At 44.2% G+C, this 23,086-nt stretch overlaps 1 protein-coding gene across 2 annotated transcripts in view; it reads left to right on the top strand.

Moving 5' to 3' along the window:
• The window catches only part of GFOD2 (Gfo/Idh/MocA-like oxidoreductase domain containing 2), a 37,801-nt gene that overhangs the window by 11,508 nt on the left and 3,207 nt on the right, over positions 1-23,086 (top strand). Inside the window, exons 2-3 of one of the 2 annotated variants that reach the window (XM_082862595.1) lie at positions 12,559-12,647; positions 15,857-16,202. In XM_082862595.1, the coding sequence (XP_082718721.1) occupies positions 15,944-16,202 (259 nt within the window). In that variant the 5' untranslated portion in view covers positions 12,559-12,647; positions 15,857-15,943. The remainder of the gene's footprint in view (positions 1-12,558; positions 12,648-15,856; positions 16,203-23,086) is intronic. The other variant, XM_082862596.1, reaches the window with a different exon arrangement.

Here is a 23,086-nt window from a genome sequence, read left to right on the forward strand (position 1 = left end):
ACATAAATAGGAAGGGAGGGAGGGAGGAAGGAAGGAAGGGAAGGGAAGGGAAGGGAAGGAAAGGGAAGGAAAGGAAAGGAAGGAAGAAAGATAGGAAGATTGATTGAGGGCCCAACTCAATAACTGGGGTCCTGGCCTCATCACTGGCCACAATGCTTTATTTTAGCGTATTTTATATTAAGATACAATTACTGAAAAAATGCATCCTCAGAAAAATCTAATTCCCAAACAAGCCCCTTGGTACTGGCCCCTTGGAATGTGTCTGAGGGGCCAGAGGCCTGCGGCAAAGTCTGAGGAGGGATGCCCTAAGGGTGCATAGCTCTCAAAGCCTGCTGCTGCTGGGGAGTTCCAGCTGTGGGCTGGTTATGGGGTGTGTGGGGGGGTGGGAGCTGAGCTAGCCACCCTTGTGGTGTGCTAACCTTATTGCCCAACCTGTACAGCTACAACCACAAACTGTTACACATTATTTCTCACTTATGGCCATCATTAACTTCACCTGCCTATGGCGATACCGGAGAAGAACTCCTTTCTGAACCCTCACTTCCTTAGTATGAGTTGTTCGTGAGTGGTGAGGACTTGCCTAACACCCACAGCTCAGCAGCTCATCCAGCGTGATGTTGGCTAGGGAAAAGTGCCCTCTTCAGATCCTCAGCAAGTGCCGAGACTTAGTAGATCATTGGCCTTAGCTTGGCTTCAGCCATTTTCTCCATACAGTCATCCCTCGGTACCTGTGTGTGTGTGTGTGTGTGTGTGTGTGTGTGTGCGCGCGCGCGCGCACGGGTGGGGGTGGGAGTGTGGTTCCAGGATCCCTATGGATACCAAAATATGCGCATGCTCAAGCCCCTTATATAAAATGGCATATAACATACATCCTCTCATATGCTTTATATCATCTCTAGATTACTTAAAATACCTAATACAATGTAAATGCTATGTAAATAGTTGTTAATACAATGTAAAACTATGTAAATAGTCACTGGTGTGCAGCAAATTCTAGTTTTATGTTTTGGAACATTCTGGTATTTTCTTTTTTTTTTTTTAATATCTTAGATCCATGGTTGGTTGAATCTGAGGATGCTTAGATACGGAGGGCCAACTGTATTGGTACCAAAAGTATTCTTACACGGTTTTTGTTTTGTTTTAAAGGAAAGAGACTTTTAATTCACACATGTCCATTTAATTTGATTATAGATGAAATCCGCAGGGTGCAAGTAGGTTGTTCTATACCCTTAGACACCACTTATGGTGGTTAAAAATTGAGGTATAATTTACATACAATTAAATGAACAGATGCTAAGTGTTCAGTTTGATGAGTTGTGACAAATACATCCCCATGTAACCACAATGCAACACAAGATATAGAGTATTTCCACCATCATTCGTTTCCTGGTGCCCCTTTCTGGTCGGTTCCACACCTCTCTCCTCCACACCCCAACCTGCCAACCACCACGCTACCACTTCTGACTACTGTCATTAATAAGTAAGGTTTGCCTGTTCCTGTACCTCAAATAAATGGAATCCTACAGTATGGGGTTTTTTTTGGTGTGTGTACCTAACATCTTTCACTCAACATAATATTTTTAAGATTCACACATGTTGTTGCATATATTAGTAGTTCATTCATTTTTACTGCTTTTCTGTATTCCATTGTATGCCTATGCCATAATTTGTTTATCTAATCTCATTCATAAACATTTGGGTTTATTACCAATTTGGGGCTAAGATGACTTAGGACTGCTGAGAACGTTTTTTGTGGACGTATGTTTTCATTTTCTTGGGTAAATATCTACGAGTGGAGTTGCTGTGTCTTCGAGTTGATATATGTTTAACTTTAGAAGAAAGCGTCAGTTTTCCAAAGAGACTGTACTATTTTACACTGCCACCAACAATGTATGAGAGTTGTATTTGCTCCATATCCTCTCCAAACTTTGGGATTGTCAGTTTTTTTTTCTTTGCCATTCTAGCAAGTATTTTGAGTATCTCAGCAGTGGTTTTAGTTTGCATATGCCTGATAACTAATGATATGGAGTACCTTTTCATGTGCTTATTGACTTTTCCTGTATCTTTTGTGTGAAGCAATCAAAGTCCTTTGACATTTAAAAAAAATCAAGTTGTTCATTTTTTCATCATTGATTTGTAGGATTTCTTCTGCATACAAGTCCTTTGTTACGTATGTGTTTGGCAAATATTTTTTGCTAATCTGTGGCTTACTTCTTTATTTTTTTAGTGGAGTCTTTTAATGAGCAGAAATTGTTTAAATTTTTGAAATCCAGTTTATCAATGGGTTAATCCTTTTTGTGTCCTGTCCAAGAAATCTTTACCTATTCCATGGCCTTGAAAATGTTCTCTGATACGTTTTTCTAGAAGCTTTATGGTTCTGGCTTTTACATTTAGGTCTTTGATTCATTTTGAATTAATTTTTGTGTACACAGTGAGAAATGAAGGGTCAGGTTTTTTGTTTGCCATATGGAAATCTAATTGTTCCAACACCATTTTTAAAAAATTAATTTATTTATTTTTGGCTGTGTTGAGTCTTCATTGCTGCACGTGGGCTTTATTTAGTTGCGGTGAGCGGGGGCTACTCTTTGTTGGTGGTGCGCAGGCTTCTCATTGCAGTGGTGTCTCTTGTTGCGGAGCAGGGACTCTAGGCGCATAGGCTTCAGTAGTTGTGGCTCGCAGGCTCCAGAGCGCAGGCTCAGTAGTTGTGGCTCACAGGCTTAGTTGCTTCGCGGCATGTGGGATCTTTCCTGACCAGGGCTCGAACCCATGTCCCCTGCATTGGCAGACGGATTATTAACCACTGCGCCACCAGGGAAGCCCACAACACCATTTTTTTTTTTTTTTTGCGGTACGCGGGCCTCTCACTGTTGTGGCCTCTCCCGTTGCGGAGCACAGGCTCCGGACGCGCAGGCTCAGCGGCCATGGCTCACGGGCTCAGCCGCTCCGCGGCATGTGGGATCCTCCCGGACCGGGGCACGAACCCGTGTCCCCTGCATTGGCAGGCGGACTCTCAACCACTGCGCCACCAGGGAAGCCCAACAACACCATTTTTTAAAAAGAGTTTTCTTTCCCCATTGAATTGATTTAATACTTTGGCTGAAAATCAATTGACTGCATTTGTGTGGCTTGTAGGGTAAATATACTATTACAAGGCAGTAAGTTGGTCTGTAGAAATCCCTAATGGCTTTTGAAGCCTCGCAGTGAAAAATAGAAAGCATAATTTGTAACTTAAAAATATATGTTACAAGGCAAAGTATTATAGATTTTTTAATAGCTTGGATGGAACTACCCCGGCTCCATCCATCTGTAAGCTTCTGAATAGCTTATGATTCTAATAGCATCAGGAAGACAAAATTCCAGAACAAGTAATGACACTTGAAAAAAAACCCTGAGGGCTTCCCTGGTGGCGCAGTAGTTAAGAATCTGCCTGCCAATGCAGGGTTCAAGCCCTGGTCCAGGAAGATCCCACGTGCCGCAGAGCAACGAAGCCCATCTACCACAACTACTGAGCCTGTGCTCTAGAGCCCGCGAGCCACAACTACTGAGCCTGCATGCCACAACTACTGAAGCCCACGCGCCTAGAGCCCATGCTCCGCAACAAGAGAAGCCACCGCAATGAGAGGCCTGTGCACTGCAATGAAGAGTAGCCCCTGCTCGCTGCAACTAAAAAGAAAGGTCATGCACAGCAACGAAGACCCAGTGCGGCCATAAATAAATAAATAAATAAATAAATTTAGTTGAAAATAAAAACCTGTCATTTGTACACCCATGTTCATAGCAGCATTGTTCACAGTAGCTAAAATGTAGAAGCTACCCAAGTGTCTACTGACAGATGAATGAATAAACAAAATGTGGTATGTGCATGCAGTGGAGTATTATCCAGCCTTAAAAGGAAGGAAATTCTGACACATGCTACAACATGGGTGAGCCTTGAGGACATTGTGCTAAGTGAAATAAGCCAGTCACAAAAGCACAAGTGTAATATGGTTACACTTATATGAGGTACCTAGGGTAGTCAGACCCATATAGACAGAAAGTAGAACGGTAGTTACCAGGGGCTGGGGGGAGGGGGAATGGGGAGTTATCGTTTAATGGATATAGAGTTTTAGTTCTGCAGGGTGAAAAGAGTTCTATGGATGGGTGGTGGTGAGTGTGCACAATAATGTGAATGTACTGAATGCCACTGAACTGTACATTTTTAAATGGTTAAGATGGTAAATTTGATGTTATGTGTATTTTACCACAATTAAAATTTTTGAAAACCTAACTATACAAGTACAGAATATTAGGACATGTGCAAAATCCTACCATGTGTCAGGATGACATGGCTGTCTAAATTCTAAAATGAATGGAAGCAACAGGAGTGTAATGTACAGGGAAGAAGGCCAGAATATGCTCAGGATATGGTGTTCAGTTCTGGGGCTGCATTTCAGGGGCATATTGACAATCTAGACAATGGACAAACCAGAGCAGCCTTAGCCAGCAGGATAAAGAATGTGAGGAAGGTCTGAGGGAATTAAGGGAGTTCGGTCTGTAAAAGGAGTGTATCAGTTAGCTTTTGTGGTATAACAAACAACCTCAAAATTCAGTACCTTAAGACAAACATTGATTATTTCTCATGGTTCTTAGGGTGACCTGGGTGGTGGTTCTGGTCCAGGTAAGCTCAGCTAGAACTGGATAGCCTGAAATGATCTCAGTCAACTGGCAGTTGACTCACTGTCAGCTGGAGCAGAGGGAATGACTTGGTCACATGTTTCTTATGATCCATTAGGATGGCCTGGGCTCGTTCACATGGTGATGCCTCCAGAGATCCCAGGAGTTGCAACAGAGCAAGCCTTAATGCACAAGTACTTTTCAAACCTCTTGTGTCATGTTGCTAATGTCCCATTGGCCAGAGCAAGTGACATGGCTAAGTACAGAGTCACTGTGCAAAGTGATTGACTACCCAAGGCATGAAACCAAGGAAGGGAATTATTGTGGCCATCTGCAAACAACCTAAGAAACATAGAGGAAACATGAGAGTTTCATTAGGAACATCACAGGTTGTTCCACAGTGTAGAAGTAAGACCAATGGGATGGAAGTTAAATGAGGGTAGACTTCATGTCAATCTGAAGTGGAACTTTCTGGCTAAAGTGGCCCCAGAAGAACAGAAGCGGACCACCAGTAAAAGGAGGGCCTTGCCATAGGATGTGTTGGAGAAGCTCTATGACCAGCCTTTCTGACCAGCTCGGACCTGTTACATCATCTCCAGGAAGCCTTTTCTGCTTGCACACCACCTGGGGCCCATGTAGTTAATGGTGCTCTTCTCTGTGCCACACACAGGTTCCTGTTGCTCTATCATACCATATAACAAATGTGTTTACCTGCCTGTCTTGTTGATGAAATGGAGTTCCTTAAGGGCATGGATGACATCTGATTCACCATCTCAGTGCCAGTATCTGCAGGAAATTGTGTTCCATCCTCAGATTGCCTCCTGGTGGTCAGATGTATGTGGCAACTCGAGCCATAGAATCTGCATTTCAGGCAGAATGAAGGGGGAGGTCGGGGGGGAATATGCCCGACAACTGAGATTGCCGTCTTTTTAATTTATTTATTTTGGCTGTGCCGGGTCTTAGTTGCGGCACGCGGGATCTTTTTTGCGGCATGCAGGCTCTTTTTTTATTTTTATTTAGTTATTTTTATAAATTTATTTATTTAATTTTATTTTTGACTGCGTTGGGTCTTTGTGGCTGCGCGCGGGCTTCCTCTAGTTGTGGCGAGCGGGGGCTACTCTTCGTTGCGGTGCATGGGCTTCTCACTGTGGTGGCTTCTCTTGTTGCGGAGCACGGGCTCTAGGCATGTGGGCTTCAGTAGTTGTGGTACACGAGCTCAGTAGTTGTGGCTCACGGGCTCTAGAGCGCAGGCTCAGTAGTTGTGACACATGGACTTAGTTGCTCTGCGGCATGTGGGATCTTCCTGGACCAGGGCTCAAACCCGTGTCCCCTGCATTGGCAGGCGGGTTCTTAACCACTGCGCCACCAGGGAAGTCCCCCAGGCTCTTTTTTTAGTTGCGGCGTGTGGGTTCTTAGTTGCAGCGTGCGGGATCTAGTTCCCTGACCAGGGATCAAACCTGGACCCCCTGCATTGGAGTGTGGAGTTTTAACCACTGGACCACCAGGGAAGTCCCGCCCTATCTTAAAAGAACGTTTCCAGAAACTCTACCAAACTGTACCTTGTATTATTTGTCTTCCTAGACACACCTCTTTGCAAGGGAGGCTGGAAAATATAGGTTTTAGCTCAGCACGCTGAAACCCCCAACATTATAAACAAATTGTTGGTAGAAAAGGATTCATAGGCACCTTCTGCCCAGGGTCTGACCCCTACTTAAGCTGCCTAATGAATGAGTGACCTCTCTGAAGTTATGCACTAACGCCAGAGTTCCCAGAATCTGTGACTCTTCACCCACACAGTGAGGTAGGGTGTTCTTTTTATCATAATCCTGGCTACCTTCATGACTATACGCTGTCACTTGGAGCTCCTGGCCTTATAACCCCTGGGATAGGGCAGGGATCAGCACCCCTTTTCTGTAAAGGGCCAGATGGTAAATATTTTAGGCTTTGTGGGCCATATGGTCTACGTTGCAGCTACTTTGCTGTCGTAGCACGTAGATAAAGGAATGGGTGAAACTGTGTTCCAGTAAAACTTTTTACAAAAACGGACTTCCCTGATGGTCCAGCAGTAAAGAATCTGCCTTACAACGCAGGGGATGCAGGTTCAATCCCTGGTCAGGGAAGTAAGATCCCACATGCTGCGGGGCAACTAAGCCCACGCAGCACAACTACTGAGCTTGCGTGCCTCAACTAGAGCCCATGTGCTGCAAACTACAGAGCCCACGCTCTCTGGAACCCGAGTGCCACAACTACAGAGCCCACACACCCTGGAGCCTGCACGCCACAACTAGAGAGCCCGCACACTGCAACTAAGACCCGATGCAGCCATGAATAAATAAATAATAATTCTTTAAAAAAACAAAAAACAGGTGTCATATTGGATTTGGCCCACCTCTGTGATGGGGAGTGGGTCTCGTCCTGTGGTTTTGCAGACGCTGTGGCTCCATGGACTAGACATACAGAAGGTTAGATGATATTTAGCCAGTCTGGGAAGAACAGAATCCACAAATCCCAGGTTTGGCACGTGTCTCAACTGTCAGGCCTCATGGCTTCCCTGTTTCTCTTAATGATACTACAACTTCCCAGGCTTAGAACTTAAATATCAATTTTTAGGGGGTCACATTTTTTAAAAAATATAATTTACATACCAGTAAAATTGACCATTTTTAGTGTGCAGTTCTATGAGTTTTGACAAATGCATATAGTCATATAACCACCACCATAGTCAAGATATAGAACAGTTCCTTCACCATTCCCCACCCCCAAAATTCCCTTGTGGCATTTTGTAGTCTCCTCAGGCCCCTGACCCCAATTCTTGGGAACCACTGATCTATTATTCTGTCCCTATAATTTGCCTTTTTTATTATATGATGTAAATGGAATCACGCAGTATGGAGCCTTTGGAGTCTAGCATCTTTCATCTAGCATATAATACATTTGAAATTCACCCATGTCGTGGCGTGTATTAGTAGTTCATCCATGTCGTGGCGTGTATTCGTAGTTCATCCATGTCGTGGCGTGTATTAGTTCATCCATGTCGTGGCGTGTATTAGTTCATCCATGTCGTGGCGTGTATTAGTTCATCCATTTCGTGGCGTGTATTAGTAGTTCACCCATGTTGTGGCGTGTATTAGTAGTTCTTTTTTTATTGCCGAGTGGTATTCCATTACACTAATATACTACCGTTTGTTGATCCACTCACCAGTTGAAGGACATTTGTGTTGGTTCCAAGTTTTGGCAGTTACAAATAAAGCCAACATTAGACATTATAAAGTAAGCCTTCACATATGGGTTTTTGTGTGAACATAAGTTTTCATTTCTATTGGTTAATAGCTGGAAGTGGGATTGCTAGGTTGTATGCTGTGTATATTTAACTTAAAAGACGACACACTGTTTTCCAAAGTGGCTGTACCATTTTTCATTTTCACTAACAATGAACAGCTGCTTTATATCCTCGCCAGTTTTTGATATCAGATTTTCTGAATTTCACACATTCCAATAGGTGTGTAGTTGTAATAAATAAGTTTTAATTTGCATTTCTAATTAATGCAATTGAATAATCTCATGACTTGATATGTTGAATTATAGTAATTGATTTTAGAATATTGAAACAGCCTTACACTTTCTTGGTCATCATGCATTGTCCTTTTAACACATTTCTGGATTCAGTTTGCTGATACTTTGTTGAGGATTTTGTGCCTATGTTCATGCGGGATGTTGGTCTATAGTTTGGCGCCATTTTTGGCTTTTCCCTCTCCGCTCATAATCCCAGGTCCTATTGATAGCTGTCTGCTCCACTTCATTCCCTCCATCAGACCCTCCTTATCTCTTATTTTATATCTTAACTGGTTCTCTGTGTCTAGTGTCTCCTGGACTCTATTCTACCTACATCAAATTAAAAAAAAAGAAAATTCAGTACTTTGTTTACTGTGTTAGCTAGGGTCCAGGCAGGACACAGCCCGCACATTCAGAGGGCCATTGAAAAGCCTTTAATGGAGAGATTATTTACGATGGTGAGTGCAGTAAGGGAAACCTACAAGGGATGGTGGCCCACCGAGGGACTGGCAGGGACTGGCTACAGCTGATACTATTACCACCTCAGGCACAGTGGGGGAAGGGAGGGGTACAGGAACCCAGCAAAATCTGTGGCTATGGGAGAGGGGTCCACCGTAGACACTGACCTGGGTCAAGGATCACAGCTCCTGCCAGAGCCACATGCTGGTAGGGAGAGAGGCAGAGAATGAATAGTGTAACCTTTCTTCCTGTGCTCTGATCTCCTCCTGAGATTGGCTGGACCCAGATGGAAGCCAGAGGGCCTAAAGCCCACGTGATATAGTTCTTAGAGACTGACCTTCTGATTCGTGGGGGACAGAGCAGAGTAGAGAGGGGATCAGGTGGCGAAGGTGGGACAGAGCAAAAGTACCGAGCACACCCACCAATCAAAGTCCAAACTCCTTAGATTAGCACTTGTGCCACCAGCTCTGGCTCCTACTCCCTTTCTGACTTGTTGCTCCCAAAGTTAAGACTGTGTCTTTTCATCTTTTTATCCCCTACAGTCTCCCTGTTGGGGCCCTCAGTAAAGGTATGATGTATGAACAGAGCATATTGGTTTGAATGGTGGAGCTGAGGCAAGCAGTTGCCAAGCCAGGGAGCAGAATGAACTTTCCTGGCTCACACTCATCGCTAAGGATGAGAGAAGAGTTGTTCCACACGTACAAGCCTCTGTTTTTACAGAGGCTCAGAGGAGCTCAGTAACCTGCTCCAGGTTTCACAGCTAGTTGTGGCAGGTGTGTTACACAAAACCAGCGGTGGAACGCTGGAAGAGTTACCTAGCCACTCTAAGCTTCTGCTTTCCTCATCTATAAGACAGGGTTGCGTGGACTTGAAGGGATATACTGTACATTACACTAAACACTGCCTGGCCTATTGCACTCACTGCATATTAGCTTAGAATATTATCTTCATAGTCCTACACAGCTTTCGAAGAGGAGATATCTAAGGCAGTCATACATAGCTTTAAAAATAAAAAAAAAAAGATCCATGTAGTGACTTACTATGGGCCAGGCCCTGTTTTAAATGCTCATGCATATTAACTCATTTAATCCTTAACTCCTCTATGAAGTGCATACAGTTAACCCCATTTTACACATGAGGAAACAGAGGCACAGAATGATTAAGAAACTTACCTGACGTTACCTAGTTGGTCAGTGGTGGAGCCAGGATCTGAGCCCAGGCAAGGTTGGCTGCAGATTCCATGCTTCTAACCTCTGTGCTACCTTCCTCATAACCTATAGCCTTGTCAAACTATATATAGTCAGTCCTGTCAAGGCACTTTTCCCCCTCCATTCCTGACCAGCATATGATGATTGGAATGCATGTGAGCTAGGCAGGACTGGGTTTGTGGAGATCTTTGGAGGCACATGAAAGGTGTGTACAAGGATGTTGGGGGCAAGCAATAGGACATGTTGGGGTGAGAAAGGGTAATCACTGAAATAAATGAGGAAAACCAGTTCTGTCTACTGGAGCAGGAAGTACCTAGTCAAGCTTGCCTAGCTTCATGCCATCTGGCTTCCTCAGAGGCCAGCTCTTGCCCCTTTATTTATGGATGTTAATGAAGCTGCCCTTTGAGCCACTGTCAGTGAAACAGAGGTTATTAAAATCTCTTCTAATCCATTCTGCTGTTTTAAGCCACCAGTGCAAATATACACCCAAATATAATTAGAGCATGAAGGAATGAGGTGTGAGAGAGGAAGAAGTGTGCCCTGGGCAGGAATTTAGAGAGGACACGGACATCCTTGCTTGTGGTGGCTATGTCTCACTCACCTGACCCTTAGAGCTGTTGTAATGAATGACCCACAAAGTTTAAGCAGAATCTTACTGTGTAGTGCTACAAATTTTACACTCTCAAGCTCCCAGACTATCCATGACTTGTAAGTAACCCCCCAAAAACCTGTAAATGCAGGAAGTGACCAAAATAGCTAAAGGGAGTTCAGGACATGAAAATTATAGAAGATAGTATGTGACTGACCTGTTCTCTAACTAGAAAGGAATACTGTAAGGGCAAGAGAATTATCAGCAAAGAGGAAAGAGAGGTGGCTGAGAGGCCACTGACATTATTCACCATCAGAAAGAAAGATGGGACTTCCCTGGCAGTCCAGTGGTTAAGACTCTGTGCTTCCAATGCAGGGAGCACGGGTTCGATCCCCGTTTGGGGAACTAAGATCCCACGTAAGCTAGAACCCAATGGTAGAAATGGTAGAGTGCAGGGAACAAGCCAAGCTCCACAGCCCAGAGAATAGAGACAGGAGGAGGCAGGAAGCTGACAGGGGTCTGGAGTTAGAGGCAGCTCAAGTCATGCTTATGTCCGTGGTTCACAAAGGCACAGGTGTCCTTCAGGTAGGATCAAGCAGTACTGTAGGATGCTGTACTGTGGGCTCTACAGGCAAACCAACCCGTAACAGAGATGTATACTTCGCACAGTACAGTTGTATCTACGGTAGAAGCAAAAGAGAAGCTGGATCTGAAAATGAAATTAAGAAAACAATTCCATTTACTATAGCATCAAATAAAATAAAATACTTAGAAATAAATTTAACATAAAAGTACTAACTTATACTCTAAAAACTACAAAACACTGTTGAAAGAAATTAGACATCCCATGTTCATGAATCAGAAAACTTAATATTGTTAAGGTGACAACAGTCCCCAAACTGATCTACAGATTCAAAGCAATCTCTACCAAAATCCCAGATTGACAAACTGATCCTAAAATTTATAGGAAAATACAAGGGTCCCATAATAGCCAAAATAATATTTAAAAAGAACAAAGTTAGAAGACTCACACTTACTGATTTCAGAACTTACTATAAGTTCAGGACAGATGTATAGACCAATGGAATAAAATTGAGAGTCCATAAATAAACCCATACATTTATGATCAACTGATTTTCGGTAAAGGTGCCAAGGTCATTCTGGGGGAAAGACTAGTCTGTTCAACAAATGGGGCTGGAACAACTAAATAACCAAATATAGAAGAATAAAGTTAATTAGTATTACCGGGGACTTCCAAGTCTGCAGCACAAGCCCAGCTTTCTCTCCAGAGCTTCACACCCATCTATTCTAAGCTCCACAAAACCCACATGACCAAACCTGAACAGAAGCAATAAAGTAAGATGGTGAGAACATCTTACTTTACTGTACCTCCCAATTCCTTCCTTTCCCCCATCCCCTAATTTACCTTCTGTCTCCAAGGATTTGCCTGTTCTGAACATTTTATATAAATGGAATCATATGTGGCCTTCTGTGACTAGCTTCTTTCACTTAGCATAATGTTTTCAAGGTTCATCTGTGTTGTAGCTTGTATCAGTACTTCATTACTTGTTGTGGCTGAATAGTACTACTTTGTATGGTTATACCAGATTTTGTTTACCGATTCAGCCGTTGATGGACATTTGGGTTGTTTCTACTTTTTGGCTATTATGATAAATTCTCCTGTGAACATTCGTGTACAAATTTATATGTTAATATGATCTAAAAGGGGCTCAATAAACAACTGTTCCCCACTGTTTAATTCTCCCAGAAAGAAAAAATACACTCATCATCTGTTACTCTGAAGCCATTGTTTTCATCTTGAGTAACTGTCTCCCCAACTTTTAACTGGTTTATAGCTAGTAATTTTACAGAGCGTTCTTCTTACTAGGTTATCTAGGTAAGTGTTTTGAAACTCATCTCTTTTGGAGATAACCCTTGAAAGTGACCCTACCCAAAGCTAGACCTGTCTTGAGACTTCTGGATCTTGCAGGGCCTTGTAAGTCATACTAAAGCATCTGGACTTCATACTGAGTCCAATGGGAAGTCACTGACGTGTTTAAAAAGGAAGGGAGTGATGTGATTCCGTTTGCATTTTAGAAAGATCTCTGCGCAGTATGAGGAATGGATGAAGGAAGGAAAGAATGGAAGCAAGAGAGATCAAGTAGAAGGTTGTTGCAGTCATCCAGGTGAGTGGTGCTGGGGGCTAGACTAGGGCAATGGCAGAGGGGATATCAAAGAAGGGGTAGATTTAAGACATAATAAAGAGGGAGGATCAACAAGACTTGATGATGAGTTACCTGTACAGGTAAGGGAATAAAGAGATAGTGATGCTGGCCAGCTTTCTGAGTTGAGGAACTGAGTTGATGATGGTGACATACCAAGAGACAGAGAATACAGGAAGAAAATGTTTGAGGAAAGGTTTATGATAATTATTAAATGCTGACTGTATACCAGATACTTCACTGGGCACTTACAACCGGACCTCATTTAATCTTCAAAAAACCCCAGGAGCTAAACAGCATTAGACCTGCTTTTTCCATGAAAAACATTGCATTCAGCTAGGAAGTGGTGAGGCCAGAATTTGAACCCAGATGTCCTGGATGCCTTCACTTTGTGTGTTCTCACCATCTTACTTTACTGCTTCTGTTCAGGTTTGGTCGTGTGGGTTTTGTGGAGCTTAGAATATATGGGTGTGAGGCTCTGGAGAGAAAGCTGGGCTTGTGCTACAGATTTGGAAGTCACTGGTATACTAATTAAAGCCTGGGACATGAGTAGGAAAAAGAATATGTGGAGCAAGAAGAGAAGAGGACACCTCTGACAGAACCTCGAGAAGCTCAACATTGAAGGAGCTGAGGATAAGAGCAGGGGAGCCTGAAAGTAGTGCTCAGAAATGACCAGAAAGGTGGGGGGATGGCATGGATGGGGAAGGAAGAGATGTCTATGTCGCTAGTGCTCACAGTTGGGGAAGGAGGTAGTTAATTATTATGGATTTACGAAAGGAATGCCATGTCTCCATTAAACTGACAAATAGGTTGACTGATCTGTGAGGAGATGCAAGTAAAGCAATGTTACGTGGATAAAAGTAGAACAGCATTTGGATATCCAACATTTGGATACAACTTTTTAAAAATTGTGATTTGCAGAAAGTAGTCAGATTTTTTTAAAAGATAGACTTTTTTTAAAAGGTACACTAAGGGACTGTAAGGTGTTTATAAAATTATTATTTAAAATGGTACAGGACCTTGGGAGTTCCCTGGTGGTCTAGTGGTTAGGACTTGGCACTTTCACTGCCGTGGGCCCGGGTTCAATCCCTGGTCGCAGAACTAAGATCCCACAAGCTGCGTGGCTTGGCCTAAATAAATAAATTAATTAATTAAAAATAAAGTAACTAAATAAAATGGTACAGGACCTGTGGAAAACAGTATGGCAGTTCCTCATAAAATTAGAAACAGATTTACCATATGATCCAGCAATTCCACCTCTGGGTATATATCCAAACGAATTGGAAGCAGAGTCTGGAAGAAGTATTTGTACACCCATGTTCACAACAGCATTATTCATAGTAGCTAAGATGTGGAAGCTATCCAGGTGTTCATGTACAGATGAATGCGTAAGCAAAATGTGGTATATACATACAATAGAATATTATTCAACCTCAAAAAGGGAGGAAATTCTGACATAAGCTACACCATGGATGAACCTTGAGGACATGCTAAGTGAAATAAGCCAGTCACAAAAGGACAAATGCTATAGGATTCCACTTATATAAGGTACCTACAGTAGTCAGATTCATAGAGACATGGTGGTTGCCAGGGGCTGGGGGGAGGGGTTGAAATGAGAAGTTATTGTTTAACGGGGACAGAGTTTCAGTTTTGCAATGTGAAAAGAGTTTTGGAAGTAGATGATGGTGATGGTTACACAACGGTATGAATGTACGTAATACCACTGAGCTGTACACTTAAAAATGGTTAAGGTAGTAAATTTTATGTGTATTTTACCACAGTAAAATAAGAACCAAAAAAAAAAAGAAAGTGATGGTGACATAGCCTCATCCCTACAGTCTGATTCAGTGGGTCTGGGGTCACCAGTGACTCTCTACACAGCTAGTGTGAGGACCACTGGTTTAGCTGAGGGAGTGCTGTGTGGAGAAACCTGAACCCTGCACACACCTAAATCTCACTGTGGTTTCCAAGCAGACTTTTGTTTGGTCTCGTTCTTTATTTCATTTTATAAACCCTTGTGATCAGAAGGAAGAACTCCATAATAAGTAAGAAACATTCATTGTAGAAAATTTAGCAAAGTTCAGAAAACAAAAATCATCCACAATCCCATCAATGTGAGTAATAATTATTAAATTCAGGTCCTTCTGTTATGTCCTCTGTATGGAGTATGGTTATTGATAGAGATATCCTTTATAGTCTCATACGTATATACACCTTTTGTGCTTTTTCTGGTTTTGTTTTAAACGAAATTGTTATCATCCTTCACATACTGTTTTCTGTCTTTTCAGTGACTACATGGTGATGTCTTTCAGGTCATTGAGGGCCTTCTACTCATGATTTTCAGTGGCTCTGTAGTGTTATCAATCTAACCCACTACTGTTATTGAACATCTGTCTCATTTCCCAATTTTTCACTACCTTAGTCAACGTTAGCATGGATATTTTTATATTAAAAATTTCATTCTGGGCTTCCCTGGTGGCGCAGTGGTTAAGAATCCGCCTGCCAATGCAGCGGACACGGGTTTGATCCCTGGTCCAGGAAGATCCCACATGCCGTGGAGCAACTAAACCTGTGTGCCACAACTGCTGAGCCCCACAATGAGAAGCCCGCGCACCGCAGTGAAGATCCAATGCAGCCAAAAATAAATAAATTTCATTCTAAATATCCTTGTTATTGCTGCTGCTGCTGCTGCTGCCAGTTTGGTAGTTGACATTTTTTTTGGTATTTCTGGTTTCTAGTGAACATTTTCCTATGCTTGCTACCCTTAACTTTTAAATTATAACGTGTATAGCACCTAAGTAGTTCTCTTTCGTCTTTTACTGTAATATAACACTCTTCTTTTTCTTCTGTAATATAATATCATAGAATCATGAACTTGTACAAATTAAGGCCCTGGAGGTTAAATGATTTGACCAGAGTCACACCGAAAATTAAGTAACAGAACAGAAATTTGAACCTAGCTTTACTCATTTTTCATCCTTCCTCCTCCTAGTAGATAGATATTGCTAATATCCTTAAGTCTCCATCGGAGAAGCTTCTGCAGCGTTTCAGTTTGGAGCAATATTTCATTTGTCTTCTGTGGCAGAGAACTTGCTGCTTCTGAATCAGCCCAGAAAGTAGCCTCAGCTGAGTGTGCCCTCCACTAACAGTCAGTGTCCTGCTTTCTGTTCCAGGAGCCATGTGTGACCAGGACTGTGGGATGGTCGTACTCATGCTGGAGACTCTTGTGAGGAGATGAGTTGGTGAACAGAGAAGCCAGCATGAAGATGCTTCCCGGAGTGGGCGTGTTTGGGACTGGCAGCTCTGCCCGGGTTCTGGTCCCACTGCTGCGGGCAGAAGGGTTCACGGTGGAGGCCCTGTGGGGGAAGACTGAGGAGGAGGCGAAGCAGCTTGCTGAGGAGATGAACATCACCTTCTACACCAGCCGGACCGATGACGTCTTGCTGCATCAAGACGTGGATCTGGTGTGCATCAACATCCCCCCTCCGCTTACCCGACAGATATCTGTGAAGGCTCTAGGTACGGACAGTCAGGCCATAGCAAGGGCAGATTGCGCCTCCCTCTCAGTGGTCCTTGAGTGACACTGCTCTCTGGGCCTGGGTGGTCCTTTTTGGGCCTGGGTCTGGGACAGCACTCATCCCTGAAGCAGTGCCGAGGGAGGGCACGTTGGGAGGCCTTATGGCTGGGGGAGGAAATGCTCCAGTGGCTGGGAGCCATGCAGCGTTCCCCACCTCCAATAAGTAAATCCCTAAGCAAAAATTAAGCAAATGTCTTTCGAGTTGGCCTGTCACAGGGGTTAGAGATTATTACATTTCAGGCATTGTAAAGTTTGCCTCTGTGAAGTCAGAGTTCAAAGACCTGGGCACTGGGGAATTGGCTGTGATTGATGCATTTGTTCTTCCATTTCTGTGGCACGCAGCACCACAGAAAGGAGAAGAGGATGTGTATCAAGGCTGCCATGTCTCATATTTTGTCAGTCCTTGACTAGATTGAGCACACACCCTTCCCGCCAAGCTTTGCCATTTTGTATGCCAGAGGGCGGGAAGGCTCTCTGACAGCGCTGGGTTTCCCTGACAGGATCCACAGATCAGCCTGCTCACATCTCTGCTCCCTCCGGAAATAGTTTGCTCGGCCACCTCCTGCCCCTGGCTGGGCATGGCTTGGTGCGCTGTTCTCCTGCAGTTCCTGTTGGGCTTCTCTTTCCTGTCAACTGTAGAAAAATTATTCTCTTTGTCTTATATAGGAATCAGAATCTAATTTAATAGGAAAACAAACCAGTAAACATTCATCCAGCAGTTTTTTTAAAAATGGCTCCTGTGTGCTAGGCACTGTCCTGATGTCGTTCTTGACATTCAGAGCAGTGTTGGATTGGAGCTGTCTCTGCTTTCAGATTTCACAGTCCAGTTGAAGAGACTAGAAGTTACACACATTGCAAGGTAAATGAGAAAAGACTTAAGTAACAATTCAGGTAGCATATAATTAATTGACAGAGTAATTGTTTTATATAAGGTGATGGGAGCCAGGTGTCTCTCTGATGCAGTCAGAGATCTGTGGGTCCAGGAACTGATATGCCGTGAGGCTGACCGCCACTCCTTCTGGCCATTACCATGGTGGAGGGTCCAAGGCTCTGCTGCTTGTCTCTCCCGTAGTCTGAGGATAAGAGGGTGTCTGTCACCTCTAGCCCAGTGGGTTGGAGAGGATAAGTGTTCATTGAAGTGAGCAGGAATAGCAGTCTGTCTGGTTGTTGATTTAGGGCATGTAAGTTTTGGCCAAAAATTATAGATGGTTTGTCTTTTTCCAGAGACCTCTCTCTGAGGATGTGTGACATTGGAGCTATTCACTGGCCCTAGATTTTTAGGGCAGATAATGCTCCCAGATTGGGTTTAGAAGTAGACTTAAGCCAACACTTTAACAGAGGGCTGGTTCAAGGGAATCAAGCTACCATGGTCACTTGACTTCTCACCATTCCTTGTGGCATGAATGCAGGTTGGTGAGGCCGGGTGTGTGCAGAGGCAGAGTGCTAGAGACTCTGGTCGCCTTCTTGAACTTTAGGGTCCCCACAGAGGCCATTTCTGAGCTGTGTAAGAAGAAAGAGGAAACCCCAGAGTTCTTTGGGCCCAAGCCTGCTGTTTTCCTGGTACAGGAAAACATTGGACTTTGGGCCATTTAATATAAACAGGAAGGACAGGGATGACCAGAAGCTTCTGGGGTCTTGTATCCCAGCCCTCAGTGAAGTAAGGCCATCAGCCTTCTCTCCACATCTCTGTTGTCAGGAAGGAGGAGGGTATGAATGAGGGTCTTTGGTCTGTTCTTGCAGGTACATGACCACAGGGCCAATTTGGTTGGGCTGGGAGAGCCCTTGTCAGTTGGACCTGCCCTCAGGCACTGCCCACTTAGGCCCCAAAGGAGTCACTGAGCCTGTTGTGACCATGAAGTTGACTCCCTGTGTGCTTGCTTTCTTTTTTTTTTTTTTAAGTGAGAATTCTGTCTTAATTTTAACTTATATGGAAGAGGGCATGAGAACTCCTCCAGTTTTCCCAAATGACTTGGTGTGAGTACACGAACTGCTGTAGGTAGAGCACCAAACTGACCTTGACATCAGACCCCACTTCTGACCCTATTTCTGTCCCTCTCAACCTGTGTGGGCCCCTGTGAAATGAGGGTATCGTTCAGCCTTTCCAGCATGATATATGACTGCCTCCGAGTACTGACCAAGAAAGACACTGGCATCACGTTACAAGGGAAAGCCAGGCTTTCCTGTTGTCCCACATGGAACAGCAGATTTGTTTAAATTAAATTCACATCAAAAATAAATGGTAGGCATCTCCTCTGGATGTTCATTAGGTAAGTGTTCACTGAGTTGAATGTAGCTTAGAAATGGAACTAAGCGTTCTGAGTCATCTCAAATGTGAAACACTTTTCTGTAGGTTGGAGGACTATATATGTATATATCTTTATAAATATAAATTTATTTATTTATGGCCGCATTGGGTCTTCGTTGCTTCGCCTGAGCTTTCTCTAGTTGCAGTGCGCGGGCTTCTCATTGTGGTGGCTTCTCTTGTTGTGGAGCATGGGCTCTAGGTGCACGGGCTTCAGTAGTTGTGGCATGCAGGCTCAGTAGTTGTGGCTCGTGGACTCTAGAGCACAGGCTCAGTAGTTGTGGCGCACACGCTTAGTTGCTCTGTGACATGTGGGATCTTCCTGGACCAGGGCTCGAACCCGTGTCTCCTGCATTGGCAGGCAGATTCTTAACCACTTTGCCACCAGGGAAGTCCCTGGAGGACTGTATTTAAATTAATGCCTCAAAAGCATGACCCATTCTTTCCTCCTGTAATGTAAAGCTCTGGAAGGAGCTCCTTCTTGGACCTCCCTCCCACCCCCACCCCCACCCCCCCATCCCACCCATCTAGCTCATCACAGAGCACCGAGCTGAGCTCCCTGTGCTATACCACAGGTTCCCACTAGCTATCTGGTTTACACATGGTAGTGTACTTATGTCAAACCTAATCTCCCAATTCATCCCATCCTCTCCTTCCCCCACTGTGTCCACACATCTGTTCTTTATGCATCTCTGTTCCTGCGCTGCAAATAGGTTCATCTGTACCATTTTTCTAGATTCCACATGTATGCATTAATATACAATATTTGGTTTTCTCTCTGACTTACTTCACACTGTATGACAGTCTAGGTCCATCCACGTCTCTACAAATGACCGTATTCTGTTCTTTATTATGGCTGAGTAATATTCCATTGTATACAATGTACCACATCTTCTCTATCCATTCATCTGTCGATGGACACTTAGGTTGTTTCCAGGTCCTAGCTATTGTAAACAGTGCTGCAATGAACATTGGGGTACATGTGTCTTTTTGAATTATGGTTTTATCAGGATCTTATTTTCTACTTTTGTTTGACTTTTCATTTTCTTCCACCTCAGATTTCATCCGTGTGGCTTTCCCATGAATTCCTTAAAGGAGAGGGAGGGACTCTAATGTTTTATTTCTCAATTTAGAAGTGGTTCAGAAAAATTTTAATGTACAAAGTGCCCCACCATTTTTGCCATAGTTGAATGTTTTCTTAAATCTGTCACTAAAAGGTAAGTTTCTGTGCCCAGTTCTTGGCACTTGTGTGCTTCATTAGAAAAATGCTGGGTTTGCCAATCCTTTCCCCATGGGCTCTTAAGATAACAAGGGATCATTCCTCAAGCAGCCTGACCCAGAAAATATAATCCCAAGAACACCAGTCCCTTGGGATGCCTTCCCTGACCCCCAGTCCAGATCAGGTCCCTGCTATATCTTTCATATTAACATTAATATCATCTTCATTGCATTTATCACAAGTGCAATTCTACTTGTATTCATAGGATAATTTGATTAATGGCTTTCTCTCCTATTAAACTGTAAGTTGTCTGAAGGTAGAGATCATGCCTGATGTTGTATCCTCTGAGCTTAGCACAGGGCCTGGCACACTGGTTGAATGGAAGTGTTCACAAATTCTACCTGTGCAAGCCCAGTCTGCTGGTGTGACTCAGGGAGCTGACAGGGGCTTGGGCCCAGGAGAGACTGGGCTGTGGGCAGCAGTGATTCTGTCTGGTGGCTATCAAACTTTCTTTTCTAAGTAGCAGAACATTCTTTGTTAAAAAGAAAAAAGGCAGAATCATGGATTTTGTAAAACATAAAAGTGTTGATTTTTCTGGGGCTGCTTCTCTTCCCTGCTGTTTGAAATCATTTGTCTAGTCCCACACCTCTAAAGAGGGAAACAGCGGTGTTGTCCCAGAGCTGTGAACCTGTGGTGCGTTACTAAGGAACAAAGAGGTGGTTTGGTGCAGCTTCTCAGGGCACTTTACTCCTAGGTGGTCTGGGGAGCATGAGCTGGAGAGAGGCTTGCAGTCTGGAACTTGTTCAGCCTCCAGAAGATCTGAGCTAATGGCACTGGGCATCCATGCTTTCCCCATTCCCTGGAGACAAAAGTGGTTTTCAGCTTCTCTAATATCTCGTTGATTTCCTAACAGGAAAGCTAGATAAACTTAAATAAACATGTCTTTCAAGGCAACGCCACTCTTCCTAAAGGTACAGGACCTGTGCAGCTGGCCTGCAGGAGCCTGGTTTAACTCAAGATGGCCTTTAGCTCCCACACTAGTAATACTACTGGGTCCCAAGTTCAAAAGCTCTCTTACTGTTCAGGCTCAAGAAGGAAGGCCTCTTCCCCTTCCCTGACCTCTCGTGGCATGAAGTAAATATTACTTACTCTAGTTTTATCACCACCAAACTCTCAACAGCCGCAGGAGTCCTTTTCCTCCCAGCCCACCTCCTCTCCTCCCCACCTTGCAGTGTCCACCCCAACCTCTGCTGTGCATAGTTGTAGCAGGAAACCTCTGGGTTGGCCAGAGCTGCAGCCAAGTGGCCAAATTCTCACCCAGTACTGTGGTTCTCCTGTCCCTAATCCTAAAATCCCACAAGTGTGGGGAAGCATTGGAGACCCTCCAAGAGCAGATAGTGATAGCAGTTAGGTGCTACTCTCCTTGTAGGGCCCTGCTCCAGCTCTGGACCCCTGTGCAAGGACCTCTCCCCTTGCCTTGTCCCCCTGCCCTTTCCACACTGCTCCCCGCCTTGGGCATGTAACGCTTGGCTAGCCGTTCTCCTGTTGTCCTGCCAGTACCTGTTGTAAAGCTTTCATTACTGTTTAGAGAAGAGCAGGAGATTTCAAGAGTTTTGTAAAGTGAAGAGATTGAATTGGGTCATAGACTATACATGTGTTCCTCCTTGCCGCAGCACTGAGCTTCATAACACTGGGAGTTCATGCCCGAGAATCCCATATGTGCAGATGGCAAATGCTCTGTGGGGTTCTTGAGGGTCAGGGTGGCAGGGGAGAGGGTAGAAAGTGAGGGGAGCTTGGAAGGATTGGCCAAAGGCACCAGATTATCTCCTGTGGGCTTTGTCAGGATGTGAGCTTCCGAAGGACTGGTCTGGGCCTAACTCTATGAGAGGCCTGATAAAAAGCACATAGAATAAGAAAACTCATCTATGTTCATGTTGATCTTTAAACTTCTTTTTAAAAATTAAAATTTCAAAATATTGAACATTGATATTATTGGCCTGGAAGTGTAGCTTCTGTGTGAGTCTTAAAATCTGAGTCACAGTGGACCCTTTTTTTTCCTGTATTTATGACGTCTGCCGGGTCTCTCTCATGGTGATGGTTATAAAATGTACCGGTGACAGAGCTGTGCTGGGCTGAGCACTTTACATATACTGCCTCATTTGACTTACTGTTCTACCCTGCATGGTAGATGTGACTCTCCTTTTACAGTGTAGTAAACCAAAGCCCAGAGAGGTTTAGAAATGTCCCAGGTCATGCAGCAACCAAGCGAGAGAACCAGAATTTGAATCCCAGAGTGGCTTCAAAGCTCGAGTTTGGCACCAATAAATGGCCCTTTCTGAGCAGCCAGCTGTCCTGGGGCCCCATTGTTTCTGTTGCAAGGTGGCCAGACAAGTTCCCCTCCTGAGCCTGTGTGAACAGAATCCATCAGAAGAAGCTACACCCAGGGACTTTCCTGGTAGTCCAGTGGGTGGGACTCTGCGCTCGCATCGTGGGGGGCCCAGGTTCAATCCTTGCTTAGGGAACTAGATCCTGCATGCCGCAACTAAGAGTTCACATGCTGCGACTAAGAATTCCGCATGCTGCAACTAAAAAAAAAGATCCCGCAGGCCACAACGAGGATCCTGTGTGCGCAACTGGGACCCAGCGCAGCCTAAATTAATAAATAAATATTTTTTATTTATTAAAATAAAAAATTAAATAAAAATGTCAAAAAGAAGAAGCCGGACTTCCCTGGTGGTGCAGTGGTAAAGAATCCGCCTACCAGTGCAGGGGACATGGGTTTGAGCCCTGGTCCCGGAGGATCCCACATGCCGCGGAGCAACTAAGCCCGTGTGCCACAACTACTGAGCCTGCGCTCTAGAGCCCGTGAGCCACAAATACTGATGCCTGTGTGCCTAAAGCCCGTGCTCCGCAACAAGAGAAGCCACCACAATGAGAAGCCCACGCACCGCAACGAAGAGTAGCCCCTGCTCGCCGCAACTGGAGAAAGCCCATGCGCAGCAACAAAGACCCAATGCAGCCAAAAATAAATAAATAAAATGTATTAAAAAAAAAAGAAAAAAGACTGAGGGAGACCAGTTAAGTTACCATTGCAATAATCCAGGCAAAAAAGTGTGGTGACTTGGATGAGGAAGGTGGCACTGGTGGTAGTGGGAACTGGTGAGATCCTGGATGTAGTCTGAAAGCTAAGCCAACAGGATTTACTGATGATTGAAAGTGGGATGGATGTGAGTGACATCCGTGATTTTGGCTTGAGAAACGGGGAGAAATGAATCGCCATTGACTGAGATGGAGAAAACTCAGGG

The sequence above is a fragment of the Leucopleurus acutus genome (genome assembly GCF_964270905.1).
Source record: "Leucopleurus acutus genome assembly, chromosome: 20".
Taxonomy (NCBI): domain Eukaryota; kingdom Metazoa; phylum Chordata; class Mammalia; order Artiodactyla; family Delphinidae; genus Leucopleurus; species Leucopleurus acutus.